Source organism: Rhinolophus sinicus, chromosome 6 (genome assembly GCF_057876585.1).
Source record: "Rhinolophus sinicus isolate RSI-liver-muscle chromosome 6, RSI-T2T, whole genome shotgun sequence".
Taxonomy (NCBI): domain Eukaryota; kingdom Metazoa; phylum Chordata; class Mammalia; order Chiroptera; family Rhinolophidae; genus Rhinolophus; species Rhinolophus sinicus.
The window spans coordinates 33,851,283-33,867,339 of NC_142506.1; the positions used below are offsets into that span (position 1 = coordinate 33,851,283).

General features: G+C 36.3%; 1 protein-coding gene across 1 annotated transcript in view; it reads right to left on the minus strand.

Moving 5' to 3' along the window:
• Positions 1-9,554: 9,554 nt before the first annotated feature.
• CPQ (carboxypeptidase Q) overlaps positions 9,555-16,057 on the minus strand; it is a 565,463-nt gene continuing 558,960 nt past the window's right edge. Inside the window, exon 8 of the mRNA XM_088799038.1 lies at positions 9,555-10,078. Coding sequence (XP_088655164.1) covers positions 9,915-10,078 — 164 coding nt within the window. The 3' untranslated portion in view covers positions 9,555-9,914. The remainder of the gene's footprint in view (positions 10,079-16,057) is intronic.

A 16,057-nucleotide genomic window follows, 5' to 3' on the forward strand; every position in this document is an offset into this window, starting at 1 on the left:
GAAGCTCCATTACACCATTCCTTTGTTGAATTGTGAATCATTTAAGGTAGCGAAAAGAAAAGAAAACTTCAAAGGTAATTTCTCTGTTCCAAAAACAGTCTTGGGTTTTCTGGTTTAACAGAGAATTGAGAAGTAAGCATGCATCATTAATTTCTATGCAAAAAACATTCTTCACTTCAAATGGCAATTAGTGATAACATTTCTGTCTCATGTTGTGATGAGATTTTTATGCTAATCATCAAATAGCAGTAAATTAATCATTTGGGCACAGTTAGAGAGGATGTATATTTCATGAGACAGATATAGATATCAAGATCTGTTTGATATTTACTCAAGATAAATGGGAAGCATCGCAAATTATTATGAAGGGAGCATACTGAGCAAACAGGACTGCTTGGCCACAAATGCATGCAGTATAGAGGTGTGTGGATTGTCAAAACACTCTTGGTGTCATTTGTGTAATTATTGTGAAGAAGGTAGAACACTCAGGAAACTTAAAACTCCAGATCACTCACACACACACCAGAACCTTCAAAACCACATCTTAACAATGTGAAGGGCAAAATCAACAATCAACCTCCTTTCCCACAAATCCCCTCCTTGTTACAAAATTTACCCTTTACACATTATACAATATTTAAATGGGTTTCTCTTTTCCATTTGCACTTAATCTACTCAAGAAAATTAATCAGAAAAGGAACTTGACCTTACAGTCAAATTGGAAAGCTACTGCATGCACAGGAAATAGGTCACCACTCAAGTGATACATCATTTCTTAGCAGACAAACAGTTCCTTTTACAACGATTTGTGGAAAATAAGAGAATTGTGCTTAAAAATGCCGATAGCTATAGCATGTATGAGGCTCCAGAGGTGGCTGGTAGATTTAAGCAATTATGATGTGCACACAGAGTTGTCATGAGAAAAACTCTATAGATCCCTCTTTCTTCATATTCCTCCTTCTACCCTTCTATTTCCCCAACTCCCATGCACTTCTCCATATGTCCCCTACTCTTAGCGCTACTGATACGCTTGCTCACCAACACACTCCCTGACTTGTCATATTCACATTGTCTCCTGCCTCAGCTCCTCCTACTCCCCCAGCAAGGCAGCATTAAAAGGCCCAGTTAAGAAAAGGGTGCTTTCTGCTCAGATTTGACAACCCCCTCTCTATTTTTTTTTCCAGGGAAATAGACAACCTTATGGGGAAAGTCAAATAGATGAAGTAACATCCATTTCCTTAGAGCCCCTTCTAGGATATAGGCAAAGGGGGTACAATCCCAAACCCTGTGCAGAAGGTGGGGATGGAGGTTAAGATTTAGTTTCCTGGAAGGAACAGGCAGGTGCAGTGACTCAGAAGGCAGTTGGTTGGAGAGAAAAATGACTGCCAGGTGGTGGGAATTAGAATCTAGAACACAACCTTGTGACAAATTTTCTCTTTCAAAGTTGCTTTGAAGTTTAAAACTGGAGTGAGTGGGGAGGGTAGTGGTGGCAATGAGTGGAGAATACAAAATGGAACTGACTTTGGGCTCCACGATCTGTAGGGACGATCTAAAGATGTTGCTGAGGGCTGACAAGCAGAAAGCACCATAGCTCCAAGACGAAGGCAGGCAGAGGTCCTGAGTGTGGCTGTGGTCCTATTGAGGAAGCCTTCTGCACGGATCTTAAAGGAAATGGAAGAAACTGGTCCAATAGGACATAAATGTCCCATTTTACGAAAAAACAAAGATGTAACCAACCCACCCATGAGTTTTAAGAGCTAAATATAAAACATATATCCTTTGTTGAAAATAAGAATGATTACCAGATAAACAATAGATTATCCTTGGACTCTGATGATTCATAGATACCATCAATTTTAGCTTAGTCTTTGGACAGTTCATAAAATCCCTTAGAATCTACAGTCCCAGTTGGAATCAGGCAGTGTGAAAAGAATGATTCAAAGTGCACAAAATGTTAAAAGAATATGGGTGTATACTTTGGACAAAAATTAGTGATGACATACATTTCTGATCAAGTAGGAGTAACAGGGGTCAGATTTGTCTGTATGTATGAAACACTTAAAAATCCAAATAAAATGTATGAAACAACAGTTTCAAGAAATAAAGGACAATGGTGCCCAAGAAAAAGAAGACAAAGGAAGTAAGCCCTTTGATGGCCTTAGGTTGCTGCCTTGAGAGAGTTTCCAGTTGCAGTTCAGGGAAGGGAAACCTAGACAGAACCCAGTAACCACCATGAGTTGAAGAGAGGAATCTTAATGCCCAGGGAAGTCAAGGCAGCTAGAATTCATGGGACACAGTCTTAGAGAGGAGAGAGCTTCACAGAGCAAAAATGCCGGAGATCTGTAGAGGCTCCCTCCACCCCTAAGTCTTCAGCTGAGTCCTGATCAATGCATGTGTTGGAAGAAACAGTCAGAGGGCAGGAAAAGAACCAGCTGAAAAGACTAGGAGTAACAGTACTAAGAGCTCAAACAAGAAAAGAAATAGTTTGCCCCCAGTCAGAGGGGAAGACTGTATAATCATGGATTATCAAGTACTCAGAGGGGTTAGCCTCAGGAGGGGGGCAAAATTAACCCTAGACTAAATGCTGCTGTAGTTCTACCTCACAGAGCTTGTGTAAAGAATCTGAATGGGCTATGTTTCTCAACCCAGCATGAACTTGGTAGTGACTGGATTTTGGATTGAGTTGGAAGACATCCTCTGGTAAACAGCATGGCCAACCTGACTCAGTCTCTCCAGGGCCACTGTAGTAGGAATTGTTGCCTATGTGGGTTACTGTGTGGTGCCTTCCAATTCAAGCCCAGGGTGCTTGTCTCCTTTTGTGATGCTGGGATACAAATGGTACCACCTAAAGCACAACTTTGATGAAGACCTCCATCTTTGGCGGTGTCCATTTTTCCTGCTTACACCTGTTATCCTCTTTTGAGAGAATTCCAGGACTTTCCTGCTGGCACTCAGGTTAACGCTCTCTTGACAGGGCTCCATGCTGGGAATTTTCATCTTGTTTCTATCATTATGTCAAGGATGAGAAGAAGGGATAAATGGAAACTGAGAAACTCATTTGCTGAAAGATAGAAATAGCTTACATTCTCCAATCAGAGGACATTTATGATGGACCTACTATGTACTGGGCATTGTTCTTGGTGCCTTCAGATAGGTTTCAGGGAACTGTGCCCTCAAATTAGGGAAGTAATTCAATTATTTGTTTTCAAACTGTTTCCAACAAAAGACTTTACTATAGAGGACATATGAGTCCGATATCATTGTTTACTTACAGATAATTGTTCTAGTGTTTATTGAAATGTCTACTTTTTTTTCACTGATCTTCTATACCAACCTGGTCATAAATTAAGTCTTCGTGTGTGTGCAGGTCTGGATCTGGATTCTACTGTGTTCCACTGGTCTATTTATCTATCCTTGTACTAAAGCCATGCTATCTTAAATACTACAGGTTGATAATAAGTCAGTATCTGGCAAGGTAAGATAAAATCAGTCAGAATCGGCTGTGCTAACAAATCTCCCACAGAATTATCAATGGCTTAATACTAATTTATTTCTTGTTCATGCCTTGTGTGTACTATGCCTGGACTGGAAGTTTTGCCATGCCTGGTTATCACTCTGGATGTAGACTCCTGGAACAAGCAGTATCTGGAACACTGTCATTTGCCATGATAGGGAAAAGGAGAGAGTGTGGCATATCACACACTGGGCCTTAAAGTTTCCACCCAGAAGTAACCACTTATGCTCCTATTTCTTTGGCAAAAGCACATGGTATTACCAAATACAAAGTATCAAGTGCAATCTTGCCTGGAAAGAAAATAGAAACTATTTGGCAAACATATTACTGGTTAGTATGATCCCTACCTTAATTTCTCTTTTTAGAAATAGTTGGCTAGTGTTGTTAGTCCTTTCATTCAACTACATTTTAGAATCAGTTTGACGTATTAAACAAACTAAAATTGAGAATGCAAACACCAAAAATCCCATTGTGAAATTTTAATTGAGATTGTATTGATGCTACAGATAAATTTGGGGAGAATGGACATCTTTATTATTGAGTCTTCCAAAACATGAACATGACATATTTCTCCCATTATTTAGTTCTACCTTAATATAGTTCAATAAAGTTTGATAATTTTCTCCCTAAAAGAATCTTGCACATCTTACTGTAAAATTTATTTTTAGACATTTCATATTATTTGATGCTAATGTAAATGTTATCTTTTTGGTTGTATTTTCTAAGTATTTGTATAGAAATGCTTCTCACTATATTTATTGATTTCTTAAGCAACATTGCTAAGCTGTTTTTAATTCTGATTATTTTTATAGATTCTTTTGAATTTTCTACATAGGCAATCATATTTATCTACAAATAAAAGCAGTTTTCTTTTTTCCTTTTCACTTCTTATACTTCTCCCACCCGCACCTTTCTATAGTGGCTAAGACATCAAGGCACTATTGAGTAAAATTAGTTCCAGTGAGTACCCTTATCTTATTCCTTATCTTAAAGAAAACATTTTTAGTATTTCATGTATGACATTACTTTTTTGTACATTTTAAAAATCAGGTTAAAGATGTCCTCTTCAGTTTTTAACTTAAATGGATTTTGGATTTTATAAGACAGTTTTTCTGCATCTAGAGATGATGATAATTTTCCCCCTTTAATTTGTTAATGTGGTGAATTATATTAGTTGACATGTAATGACGAGCCAATCTTGCATATCTGGCATAAATTCAAATTTGTCATCATGTATTCTTCTTTTATTCAGCAATACAGTCGTTAATATTTTGCTTAAGTTATTTTCATCTATGATCCTGAGTGAAACTGGCCTATGATTTTTTTTTCCATACTGTCTTTAATCAGATTTTCAGAGTCAAGATTATACTAGTCTCACAAAATGAGTTGAGAATTAAGCCTTCTTCTATACTCTGGAATAATTTTGTAAAATTGAAATTATTTGTTTATGCAAAGTTTGGTAGAACTTGCTTATAAAACTGTCTGGGCCAAAGAATTGGGGAGAAAAGGACATTTTAAACTAGTGATTCAATTTCCTTAATGTTTCTAGGGTTATTAAAACATGCAGTTTATTCATCAGCTAACTTAGGTAATTTACATTTTTCTAGAAATTGGTCCATTTGTTCAAGGTTCCAAATTATTGGTGTAAAGTTTTTCATACATACTTTTATTAGTATTTTCAAAGAACCAACTCTTGGCTTTGTTATCCTAATAAATACTTATTGTTTATTTCACTGATTTGTACTCACATTTATTATTTATTTCCTAATTTTTTCTTTGGGTTTATTCCGTTATTCTTTTTTCCTCTGTAATTAGTTAACTAATTATTTTGCCTCTTTATTTTTAGCATTTTGAACTTTAAATTTGCCTCCTGAAGGAATTGCTTATCTTCATTCTGCAAGTCTTGATATAGATGTGGTCTTTGTTCATTGTGGGTTTTTTCTTTTAAAATGTATTATTATTCAGTTGTAGAAATGTTTTAATTTCAATTATAATTTCTTCTGCGATTCATGGGTTATATGGTGTCCATTTCTTCATTTTATTAAGTCATTTCTTATTTTCCAAACTTATGAGAGTTTTTAAAAAGTTATTTTTGCCATTGTGGTCACTGAACATAGTATTGAATTTGTTGAGCTTTTTTTTCATTCCATTATTTTTTTGGGTAGGGGTGTTTTATTGTCATACTCAGCTTCTATTTTTTAAGGCTACCTTAGAAAATTTAACATTCATATTTAACTTAGCAAAGCCTAAAGTTAGCAATAAAACTGAAAACAACAAAGGAACAAGACAAACAAATGAAGAAACAAAAACTCATAGACACAGACAATAGTTTTGTGGTTACCAGAGAGTAAAGGGGGAGAGGGAGTGGTAGATGAGGGTAAATGGGATCAAGTATACAGTGATGGAATGCAGATATATGTATGTCTAGTTGACCCAGAGGGCCTGAGTCTTTGACTGCAACTGCCTCTGGAAAACTATATTGTAACTGGCTGCTCAGCAAGCCTTGTGTGGGGAAGAGAGCTTTCCCTCATGAGGCCTGCCAGGCAAAGCCTTTGTAATTGCCTGTAGCTGGGCCTGAAAGGTCACACACAGATTTTTCCTAAAGCCAGACTCTTCATTTCTTCTTGTCTATTAGTCTTCACTCTAGGATCATTTAATTTTTTAATTAACATTTACAGATTTCCCTTAGTAAAGGTCTGCTAGTAGTAAACTCTCAGTTTATGTTTTTCTGAAAATATCATTTTTTTCTTGTTCTTGAAAGGCATTTTTGCTGAGTATGGAATTTTTAGGTTGATAATTGTCTTATCATGGTGAAGCTATCATTCCACTGTCTTCTGGCTTGCACTGCTGCTATTATTTAGAGTTAGCTGTTATTGTTGCTCCTTTTAAGATAACCCATCTCTTCTCTCTTGCTTCCAAGATCTTCTCTTTGTCTTTTGTGGCCTGTAGTTTCTCTATAATAAGTTGATGTAGATTTTCATTTATTCTGTTTGGAATTCACTGGGTTTCTTGATTCTGTGGATTGATATATTTTATTACTTCTGGAAAGTTTTCATTGATTATTTCTTTAGGTAATTTTTTGTTCCAATTTCTCTTTTTGGAATCCTGACTAAACCATATTAGATGATATAACTCTTTGATATTTCTTAATCTTTCATTCAGATTTTCCTTTTCGTGCTAAATGCTCATTAATTTCTTCACTATTATCTTTCAGTTCATGAATTCTCTCATCTGCAGTTAAACTGGTTCTCTAATTTTTATTTTTTTTTTATTTTTTTATTGGGGAAGGGAAACAGAACTTTATTGGGGAACAGTGTGTACTTCCAGGACTTTTTCCCAAGTCAAGTTGTTGTCCCCTCAATCTTAGTTGTGGAGGGTGCCGTTCAGCTTCAAGTTGTTGTCCTTTCAGTCTTAGTTGCGGAGGCGCAGCTCAGCTCCAAGTCCACTTGCCCTTGCCAGTTGCAGGGGGCGCAGCCCACCATCCCTTGCAGGAGTTGAACCGGCAACCTTGTGGTTGAGAGGACGCATTCCAACCAACTGAGCCATCCGGGAGCTCAGAGGCAGCTCAGCTCAAGGTGCCCTGTTCAATCTTAGTTGCAGGGGGCGGAGCCCACCATCCCTTGCGGGACTCGAGGAATTGAACCGGCAACCTTGTGGTTGAGAGCCCATTGGCCCATGTGAGAATTCAACCGGCAGCCTTCTGGGTTAGGAGCACAGAGCTCCAACCGCCTGAGCCACTGGGCTGGCCGCTGGTTCTCTAATTTTTAAATTTCACTTAATATAGTTTACATTTCTAGAATTTATATTTTGTTCTTTTTACAATACTCTTGTTCAATTTTTATAGTATTTTGCTCTCTATTTTTTTTTTTAAAAGATTTTATTGGGGAAGGGGAACAGGACTTTATTGGGGAACAGAGTGTACTTCCAGGACTTCTCCAAGTCAAGTTGTTGTCCTTTCAATCTTAGTTGTGGAGGGTGCCGTTCAGTTTCAAGTTGTTGTCCTTTCAGTCTTAGTTGTGGAGGGTGAAGCTAGCTCCAGGTCCAGTCGCTGTTGCCAGTTGCAGGGGGCGCAGCCCACCATCCTTTGCAGGACTCAAGGAATCAAACCAGCAACCTTGTGGTTGAGAGCCCACTGGCCCACGTGGGAATCGAACCTGCAGCCTTTGGAATTAGGAGCACGAGGCTCGAACTTCGAGCCACCGGGCTGCCCCTCTATTTTATTTTCAATTCCTTCTTTTAGTTTCTTAAACATCATGGACATTGTTTTAAAAAATTCTCGATCTAAAAATTCCAATATCAGAGGGCAATTGTGGGTTATTTCTGCTATTTTCTTGTTTGGTTTGCTCTAGCTCAGAATGCTACGGGTCCTGTTTTTGTTTTTTCACTTTTAACTGTGAGTATATATTTCTTGTAATGTTACCTGTGGGAATTTCTTTGAACCCTCCACTCAGCACTTATTCAATAATGGTAACTTCCCTGTGGTCCTCCAAGTTATTTTTCGTTCACCATTTATTGAGGTATAATTTTGGGGGCCCCAATTTTATTGGGGTTCTGTAGTATCCCTAATGTGGCAGGCTCTGAGATTTGTCTATAGTCCCCTGGGCCATAAAAGGCTGTGAAAATTGGATTTAAGTTTACATTCTGCAAATTTTTTCAAAGAGAAAGATGGTTTGATGTGCACACTCTTCATGCCTCCACTTAGCTTTTTCCTGTCTAATATTCTTTACCTTTTAACCCATTAATTCTTATGTTTAAGAAAGTGTTTCTCAGATGTTATTTAATATTTTTAGTTTGCAGTGTAGGGATCAGTCAGTATTAGTCTGCGGCCTTGCCTGAAATGAAAGACTTTACTGTGTCCTTCAACCCTTTTAATTATTACTATTAATAAAACTGATACTTATCTTTTTCTTCTGGGAATTCAATTACATGTATATTAGACCACTTGACATCTAGTTACATGTATATTAGACCACATATATGTTAGCTCACGACTCTTAGATGAGCCACTTTTGTGTTTGTTTTCCTTTGCTCTTTCTTTTCTTAGTGTTTTAATGTGGATAATTTTTATGGACCTGTTTCCAGCTTCACTGATTCTTTCCTCAACCTTTTTCTGTTCTGCTGATAAGCCAACAAGGAAGTTCCTCATCTCTGATGTGTTTTTATTTTAGCATTTGCATTTGACTCTAAAGTTTTCATCTCTCTATTAAAAATCTCCTTCTCTTCATGTATGTTGTCTACTTTTTCCAGTAGGTCTTTTAACATATTAATCATAATTACGTTAGAGTCCCAGCCTGATAGTTCCAACATCTAGGTTACCTCTCAGTCTAGCTCTCTGACTTGCTTTAATTCTTGACAATGAGTTTATTATTTATTTATTTATTGCATTTTTGGGTGTATCTTATAATTTCTTATTGAATACTGTACATTGAGTGTAGAAGAATAGTAGAGATTGTCCCCAGAGTGGATGGAGATCAATATTTTTGCTCTAAAGGAACTTGTGAAAATTATTTAGTTTCTCTGAGTCTCAATACTTTTATCAGCAAAATGTGAATAAGCCCCAACTTCATAAAATATTATATGAAATATACAAAACATAAATGTAAAATAGTATTATCATTTATCTGCTGATAAACCCTAGTACTCTTGTTTAATATAGCAATGGGATTATACATACTTGATTTTTTTTTTAAACTTTTATTTACTTAAGTGTGTTTTTCTAGGACTCATCAGCTCCAAGTCAAGTAGTTGTTTCAATCTAGTTGTGGAGGGTGCGGCTCACAGTGGCCCATATGGGGATCCAACCAGCAACATTGTTGTTAAGAGCACTGTGCTCTAATCAACTGAGCTGACCAGCTGACCCTTGATTGTTTTTCCCCCTAAATGGTGACATCTGTTTTTTCTTTTAATTGAAAATCCCAACTTAGTTTAAAAATCCTAGTAAAAGTACAAATTATAAAGCCAAATGCCTCCGTACATTCAACTAAGACTGTTCTACAATTGTGCATTCCTCTACTCTTTCAATAAATAACATAAACCAAAATTAGTGTCACTGTATTTGATTTAACGTTCATAAATATACACATAAAAATTGGAGATCTTCCAAAGATTTACCCAGTATTTACTTTCAAAATAGTTACAATATTTTTTATATAGGTGGTACAAAGAAACGCCCCCACTATGATTCATACTGTATATGGATTCTATGTGGGGATTGGAATCATTCCTTAATCTACAAAGAATTTTGAAACTATCGAGAAAGATGATAATAATAGATAGTGTGAAAAAGTATGTGCTTTGAAAATGCATCAGATGAAATTATTAGGTGAAGAAGGGTTTCCTGAAGCTGAAGAACCAGGATTTCTGGCCAGAAATGGCAAAAGTGCTTTCTTTCTTTTTCCTGCTAGGATCTGGGCAACATTTCTTCCATGTCGGCAACGACGTAAGAGACAACAGCCCAAACAGCGGCAGCAACATTCATCTGCTTTGGATCCATGACAGTAATGGTGTCTCCACGGGAGTGATGGAAGGAGAAATACTTATATAAGTCATCAAGTAGACTGGCTCCTGGGAAGAAAAGAGGAAGAATTCTTAATGAAGTATTTTGACAAACACTGCTGAATAGTTGCTCAGAAACCATTGCCAATCATTTCTACTTCATTCTTGCCTTCTCCTACTATATAGGCCACAAGGGCAGAAGAGTTACTGTCCCAGCCTCTCTTGCAGCAAGGAATGGCCATGTGACACCATTCTGACTACTAGGATATGAGTGGCAGACCATGAGAGAGTTCTATGTAAGTCTTTACTGACAAAAAACTCAGAATACCCTAATGACACATTAAAGATAGATGAAAAGTTTGAAGCTACATGGGACAAAAAGCCCACACACTAAAAATGGCAGAGTGGAAAGACAGAAGGAGCTTGGATTTTGAGAATATTGCTAACCCTATGAACAAGCTCTGCACCTCCTACTTCTGGACTTCCTGCTAAGAGAGTGAAAATAAACCTTTATTTGTTTAAGTAGCTGATACAAATGTCTTCATATTTATAAAACAAGACAATATCTTTCTTTGTATCTGCAAGAGTGCCAATTATGTACCTTCCTGTATACAAAGGGATGTCAGTACTCCTTTACTCATTTGCCCTCTCAAATTGTTCATTTACTTCCCATGAAATTCCCTGGCAACCTCCAAAGGCACCAGTAGAAGTCTCTGGTCCACTTAAAAGCTTTCTTCTCACTCTAGTGAAGCTTTTCTCTAAAATAATTTCAGTCATGGATCAGAGCCTCAGGGACTCTTCATTGTGTCACATCCATCCTTCAAAACCTGCTGGGCCCATTTTATGGATTCCACTGTAGTTGTTTAGTCTATTGCCTTATTTATTTGTTTGAATACTTACTGTTTTATTGTGAAATATACCATCATACATAAGACTGTAGAGAATATAAATGTATATTATCAAGGGTGACAATATAAAAACTATTCATATGTCTAGAATTCATTGCAAGAAAGATATTACCAGTCCCTCTGAAACCTATTTTTTGAGCTATGCCCACCACCCTTTCCACCACTTGTAGATACATTCCTCCCTTCAGGGGTCACCATCCTGTTGTGATTCTGTGTGACTTGCTTTTTGTACTCATATAACAATTTTCTGTTACATGCTGCTATCAGCATTCTCTAGGGTCTAAATGTAGGACTGAAATTGCTGGGTTATAGAGTATGAGTGTGTTTAATTTTATCAGGTAATTCCAAAATGTTTTCCTTTTCAATTTATATTTCTACTGTCACTATAAGAGACGTTCTCTTGCTTCACATTCTCTCTGGCACTGGGTATTGTCAAGCAAATTTTTGCTAATCTGGTGGGTGTGAAATAATGTCTCACTAGGCTTTAATTTTTAAAATTATTGATGGGATTGGACATGTTTTCATATACGTATTTTTCTGTCATTTGTGTTTTCTCTTTTGTGAAATGCTTACTTGTGCCTTTCGCCTATTTTTCAATTGATTTGTTTGTCTTGTTTTACTGTTTTGTAGTTCTTGATATATTTTAGATACTAATCTTTTGTTGGTAGTGTGTATACATCATATCCAAATTTGTGGCTCTCTATTCTGTTTATTATGTGTTTTGATGAATAGCCATTCTTACTTTGATACAGTTGAATTTATGAACTTTTCATGATTTTTACTTTTTACATCTTGTTTAAGAAATCCTTCCCTATTCTAATATCATAAAAATGCTCTCTGATGTACTAAAACTTTTAAAGTTGTGACTTTCATTTTTAAATTCTTCATCCACTTAGAATTGAAATTGATTTTTGTGTACAGTAGGCTTTATTTTTATTTGCCATTTGTCTCAGCAAAATTTATTGACTTAGTACATCCTCCTTTTCCACTGATCTGCAGTGTCAATTTTGCCATATATCAAGTTTCCTTACATGTGTGGGTGTATTTTGGAGATTTCTAATTCCGTTCCACTGGTCTATTTGTCTATTCCTGTGGCAATACCATAGTATTTTAATTACTGTTGCTTTCTAATCCTCGTTTTCTGGCAGGGCAAGTTCCCTTACTTTCTCCTCTTCCTTCTTCAGAAGAAGTATCTTATTATTCTTGACCACTTGCTCTTCTAGAAAGTTTACAATCATTTTAAAATATTACAAAAATATTTTTGGATTTTGATGGGAATTATGTTAATCTCAATTTGGGGAAAACTCACATTTAATTAGGATATTGTGTTCTTATTCATGAAAATGGTGTGTTGATAAGTATTTCTGTTTATTTAAATCTTCTGTAAAGTCTTTAAAGTTTTGTAATATAGTTTTGCATACCTTTTATTAGTTTTCTTGCCTCCATGGCTTATACTTTTTATTGCTAACTGTAATTATAAATTTTTTTTAAAAAGAGCATTTTCTGTTTGTAGCTATCCATTTTTAGCATTAAAGATATCTGATTCATAAAATGCCAAGTGTTCATTTATTTTCCTACACTCTGGAATAGTTTGTATAAAATTAGAATGATTCATTTACTGGTTATTTTGTAGAACTTACAAAACCATCTAAGTCTGATGCTTTCTTTATGGTAAAAATTTTAACTAATGATTCAATATCTTTCCTGGTTATTGGGCTAATCAAGTTTTGTATTTCTTCTTGAATTAAGGTTGGGAGTATATATTTCTAGGAATTTGTGTTCTGCTCAAATATTCAAAATAATCATCAAAAAGTGGTAAATAATAACTTGTTTTTGTCATTTTTTAACGTCTGCGGCATCTATAGGGATGCTCTTTTCATTCCCAATATTAGCTACTAGTGTCTTCTTTTTGTTCATCAATCTTGCCAGTAGTTTGTCAGGTGTATTAGTCTTTTGCACACAAAAAAAGAAGTCAATTTTTTTTTTTTTGATACTTTCTACTGTATAGTAGTTTTTCTCTCATTGATTTTTACTTGTATTTCTACTATTTCCCTCCTTCTTTCTTTGGGTTTATTCACTTTTCTAACTTCCTGAGGTGAATGCTCAGTCTATTACTTTGCAGACTTTCTTTATCTTTAGCATAAGAAATAAAGCTACAATCTTCCCCTTGATACAGTTTTACTATCAATATCCTGCCAGTTCTGATGAGTATTTTCACGATCATTCAGTTTTAAATATTTACTAATTCCTACTTTGATTGTTATCTTTGATTCATGTGTTAGAATGTTGTTGTTTTTTTAATGAATTTAGTGACAGGTCACTTTTCCAAATTATTAACATTTAGGTTAATTCTTTTTTTCTTTTTTTTTTTTTTTAAAGATTTTATTGGGGAAGGGGAACAGTTCTTTATTGGGGAACAGTGTGTAATTCCAGGACTTTTTTCCAAGTCAAGTTGTTGTCCTTTCAATCTTAGTTGTGGAGGGTGCCATTCAGTTTCAAGTTGTTGTCCTTTCAGTCTTAGTTGTGGAGGGTGCAGCTCAGTTCCAGGTCAGGTTGCCATTGCTAGTTGCAGGGGGCGCAGCCCACCGTCCCTTGCAGGAGTTGAACCGGCAACCTTGTGGTTGAGAGGACGCATTCCAACCAACTGAGCCATCTGGGAGCTCAGCGGCAGCTCAGCTCAAGGTGCCCTGTTCAATCTTAGTTGCAGGGGGCGCTGCCCACCATCTCTTGTGGGAGTCAAGGAATCGAACTGGCAACCTTGTGGTTGAGAGCTCACTGGCCCATGTGGGAATCGAACTGGCAGCCTTCAGAGTTAGGAGCATGGAGCTCCAACCGCCTGAGCCACCGGGCTGGCCCAGAATGTGTTTTTTAATTTTCAAAAGTATGGGGCTTCCCTAGTTATTTTTTCATTGTTGATTTCTAATTTAACCATTAGAGAATGTGGGCTGTATGATATAGATTCTTGGAATTTTGTTTGGGCTTTTGTATGATTTATTATTATAAATGTTCCATGTGTTGAAAAGAATGTGTTTTCAGTGTATTGCAGATGTCCATTAGATCAAGCTTGTTAATTGTGTCTTTAAATCTTTTAACTCCTTATAGATTTATTGTCTATTTGATCTATTAATTTTGAAAGAGATGTATGGAAATGTCCCTCCGTGATTTTGGATGTGTTTATTTTTCTTACAGTTCTGCCAATTTCTTTTTTACATATTTCAAAGTTATGCTATTAGGGGCACATACATTTAGAATTATATCTTCCTGGTAAATTGAACATCTTTATTAATATGTAGTCTTCCTCTTCATTTGTAGTAATGCTTTTTGTCTTGAAGCCCAGTTTTTCCTAATATTCAATACAGCAACTCCTGTTTAACCTAGTATGTCTTTACCTATCATTTTAGTTGCAGTCTTCCTCTGTCCTTATGTTTTTAGGGGTTTCTCTTATAAATAGTTTAAAATTGAAGTTTAAAAATCTAGTCTAAAAATTTTTGATTTTTAACTGGAGAATATACATACTTTATGTAGATAGTGATTATTATTAAATTCGATTCATTTATACGATCTTAGTTTTTGCTTTTGATTTGTTCATTTTGTTTTCTAGGTTTTTTTTTTTTTTTCTGTATTTCTTGCCTTTTTTTTATTTGATTCTTTTTTCCTCCTCTCATTTCTTCTTTTTCTGCCCCCACTCTACGAGTTTGAAAGTTACACACTTTGTTCTAATTCTACCAGTGGAGACTTTAGAAATCATAGCTCGTATATTTATCTTAATAAATCTAAAGTTAATCAATATCTGATATAAGGACACTAGGGCCCCACGTTTTGTCTCCTGTCCCACATGCACTCACTGCTCATTAAAACCTGCACTCTAGAAAAACAGGGACTGGCTGAGAACCTCAGACAAATTTTAGGTTCCAAAATTTTCTTTTCCTTATAGATTCTCATGTTACCATATTTCACCTCTAAGGAGTCCTCTTACTTTGCCTCCTGCTAAGCCATGGGATTAGTATATCTATGAATCTCTGGTCCACCAAATTGCCAGAGCACTCTTCTCCCAATCTTCTGCTTCCTGTTCTGTGCATTAGATACTTCACTGTTCCTGAGCCCTTTGCTGCCTCAGGATGCTGTCTAAATTTTCTCTACCCCAACCCAACTTTTAAAAACTTTGTGCCAAGGTTTTCCCTTATCTATCCCCCAAACTCCTTGCTCTGGAGCAGAATTTGGATTTACCTCCATTCATTCATATTTAACACTAAGTTCAGCCATAGTGCTATTAAACATAACACAGCCATTGAGGCAAAAAGGAAGTGTAATGCAAAGCTCAACTGTCAGCCATGACAATTAATGGCTCCAATGGCTGTCAGCAAATATCCAAAACAGGGTGTATTAAGCTACCAATACTGTCAAACCCTTCACATATGTTGAGGAGGGTTCTTGTTCTTCACTGATTTTTCTTTCTAAATAAGTAAAATATGTTTTCTGTTAGCCTAGTAGCTCAGAAAGGATGGGCTCTCACCATCACTCAGCCTGATAACATAAAACCTTCAGTATGTGGGCCCTCTAGAGCCAAGGTCCACAAATGTTCAGAAGGTTCAATCCAATTCAGTTGGATAAATACTTGAGTTCCTACAATAGTCTAGGCAGTAGGCTAAGGACTGAGGTGGATATAAAGGTGAAAAAGATACAGTCTCTACTCTCAGAAGCTTATTCTGCAGTAGAGGCAGAGAAAATGTGTCCACAGTAGTAATACCACAGTCAGAATATACTGAGTGCTATCAGGGAAGGCCAAAGAAAAAATGGTGCATAGCTCATGTAGTTAGACCCCTGGACTAGGTTTCCTTGCTGTGTGCTCTGCATACTTCTCTTATGATAATCTTCACCATCCTTTGGTATAATTGATTGTTTCAATTCTGGTTTTCTACTATGTTGTAAATTCCCTGAAGGCAAGGTTGGTGTTTTGTTCCCCATTTTGTCACCAATGCCTATAACATAGCACCAAATAGAAGATGAATGTATATTGTTGAGTGAATGAATGAAATCAGCAAATTTTATGAATAAATTGGTCCTTGAGGGTACTATATCAGTCAGAGTACTTATAGTAAACAGATGGGACACTACAGGAAAGTAACTTCGAGAATTTAAT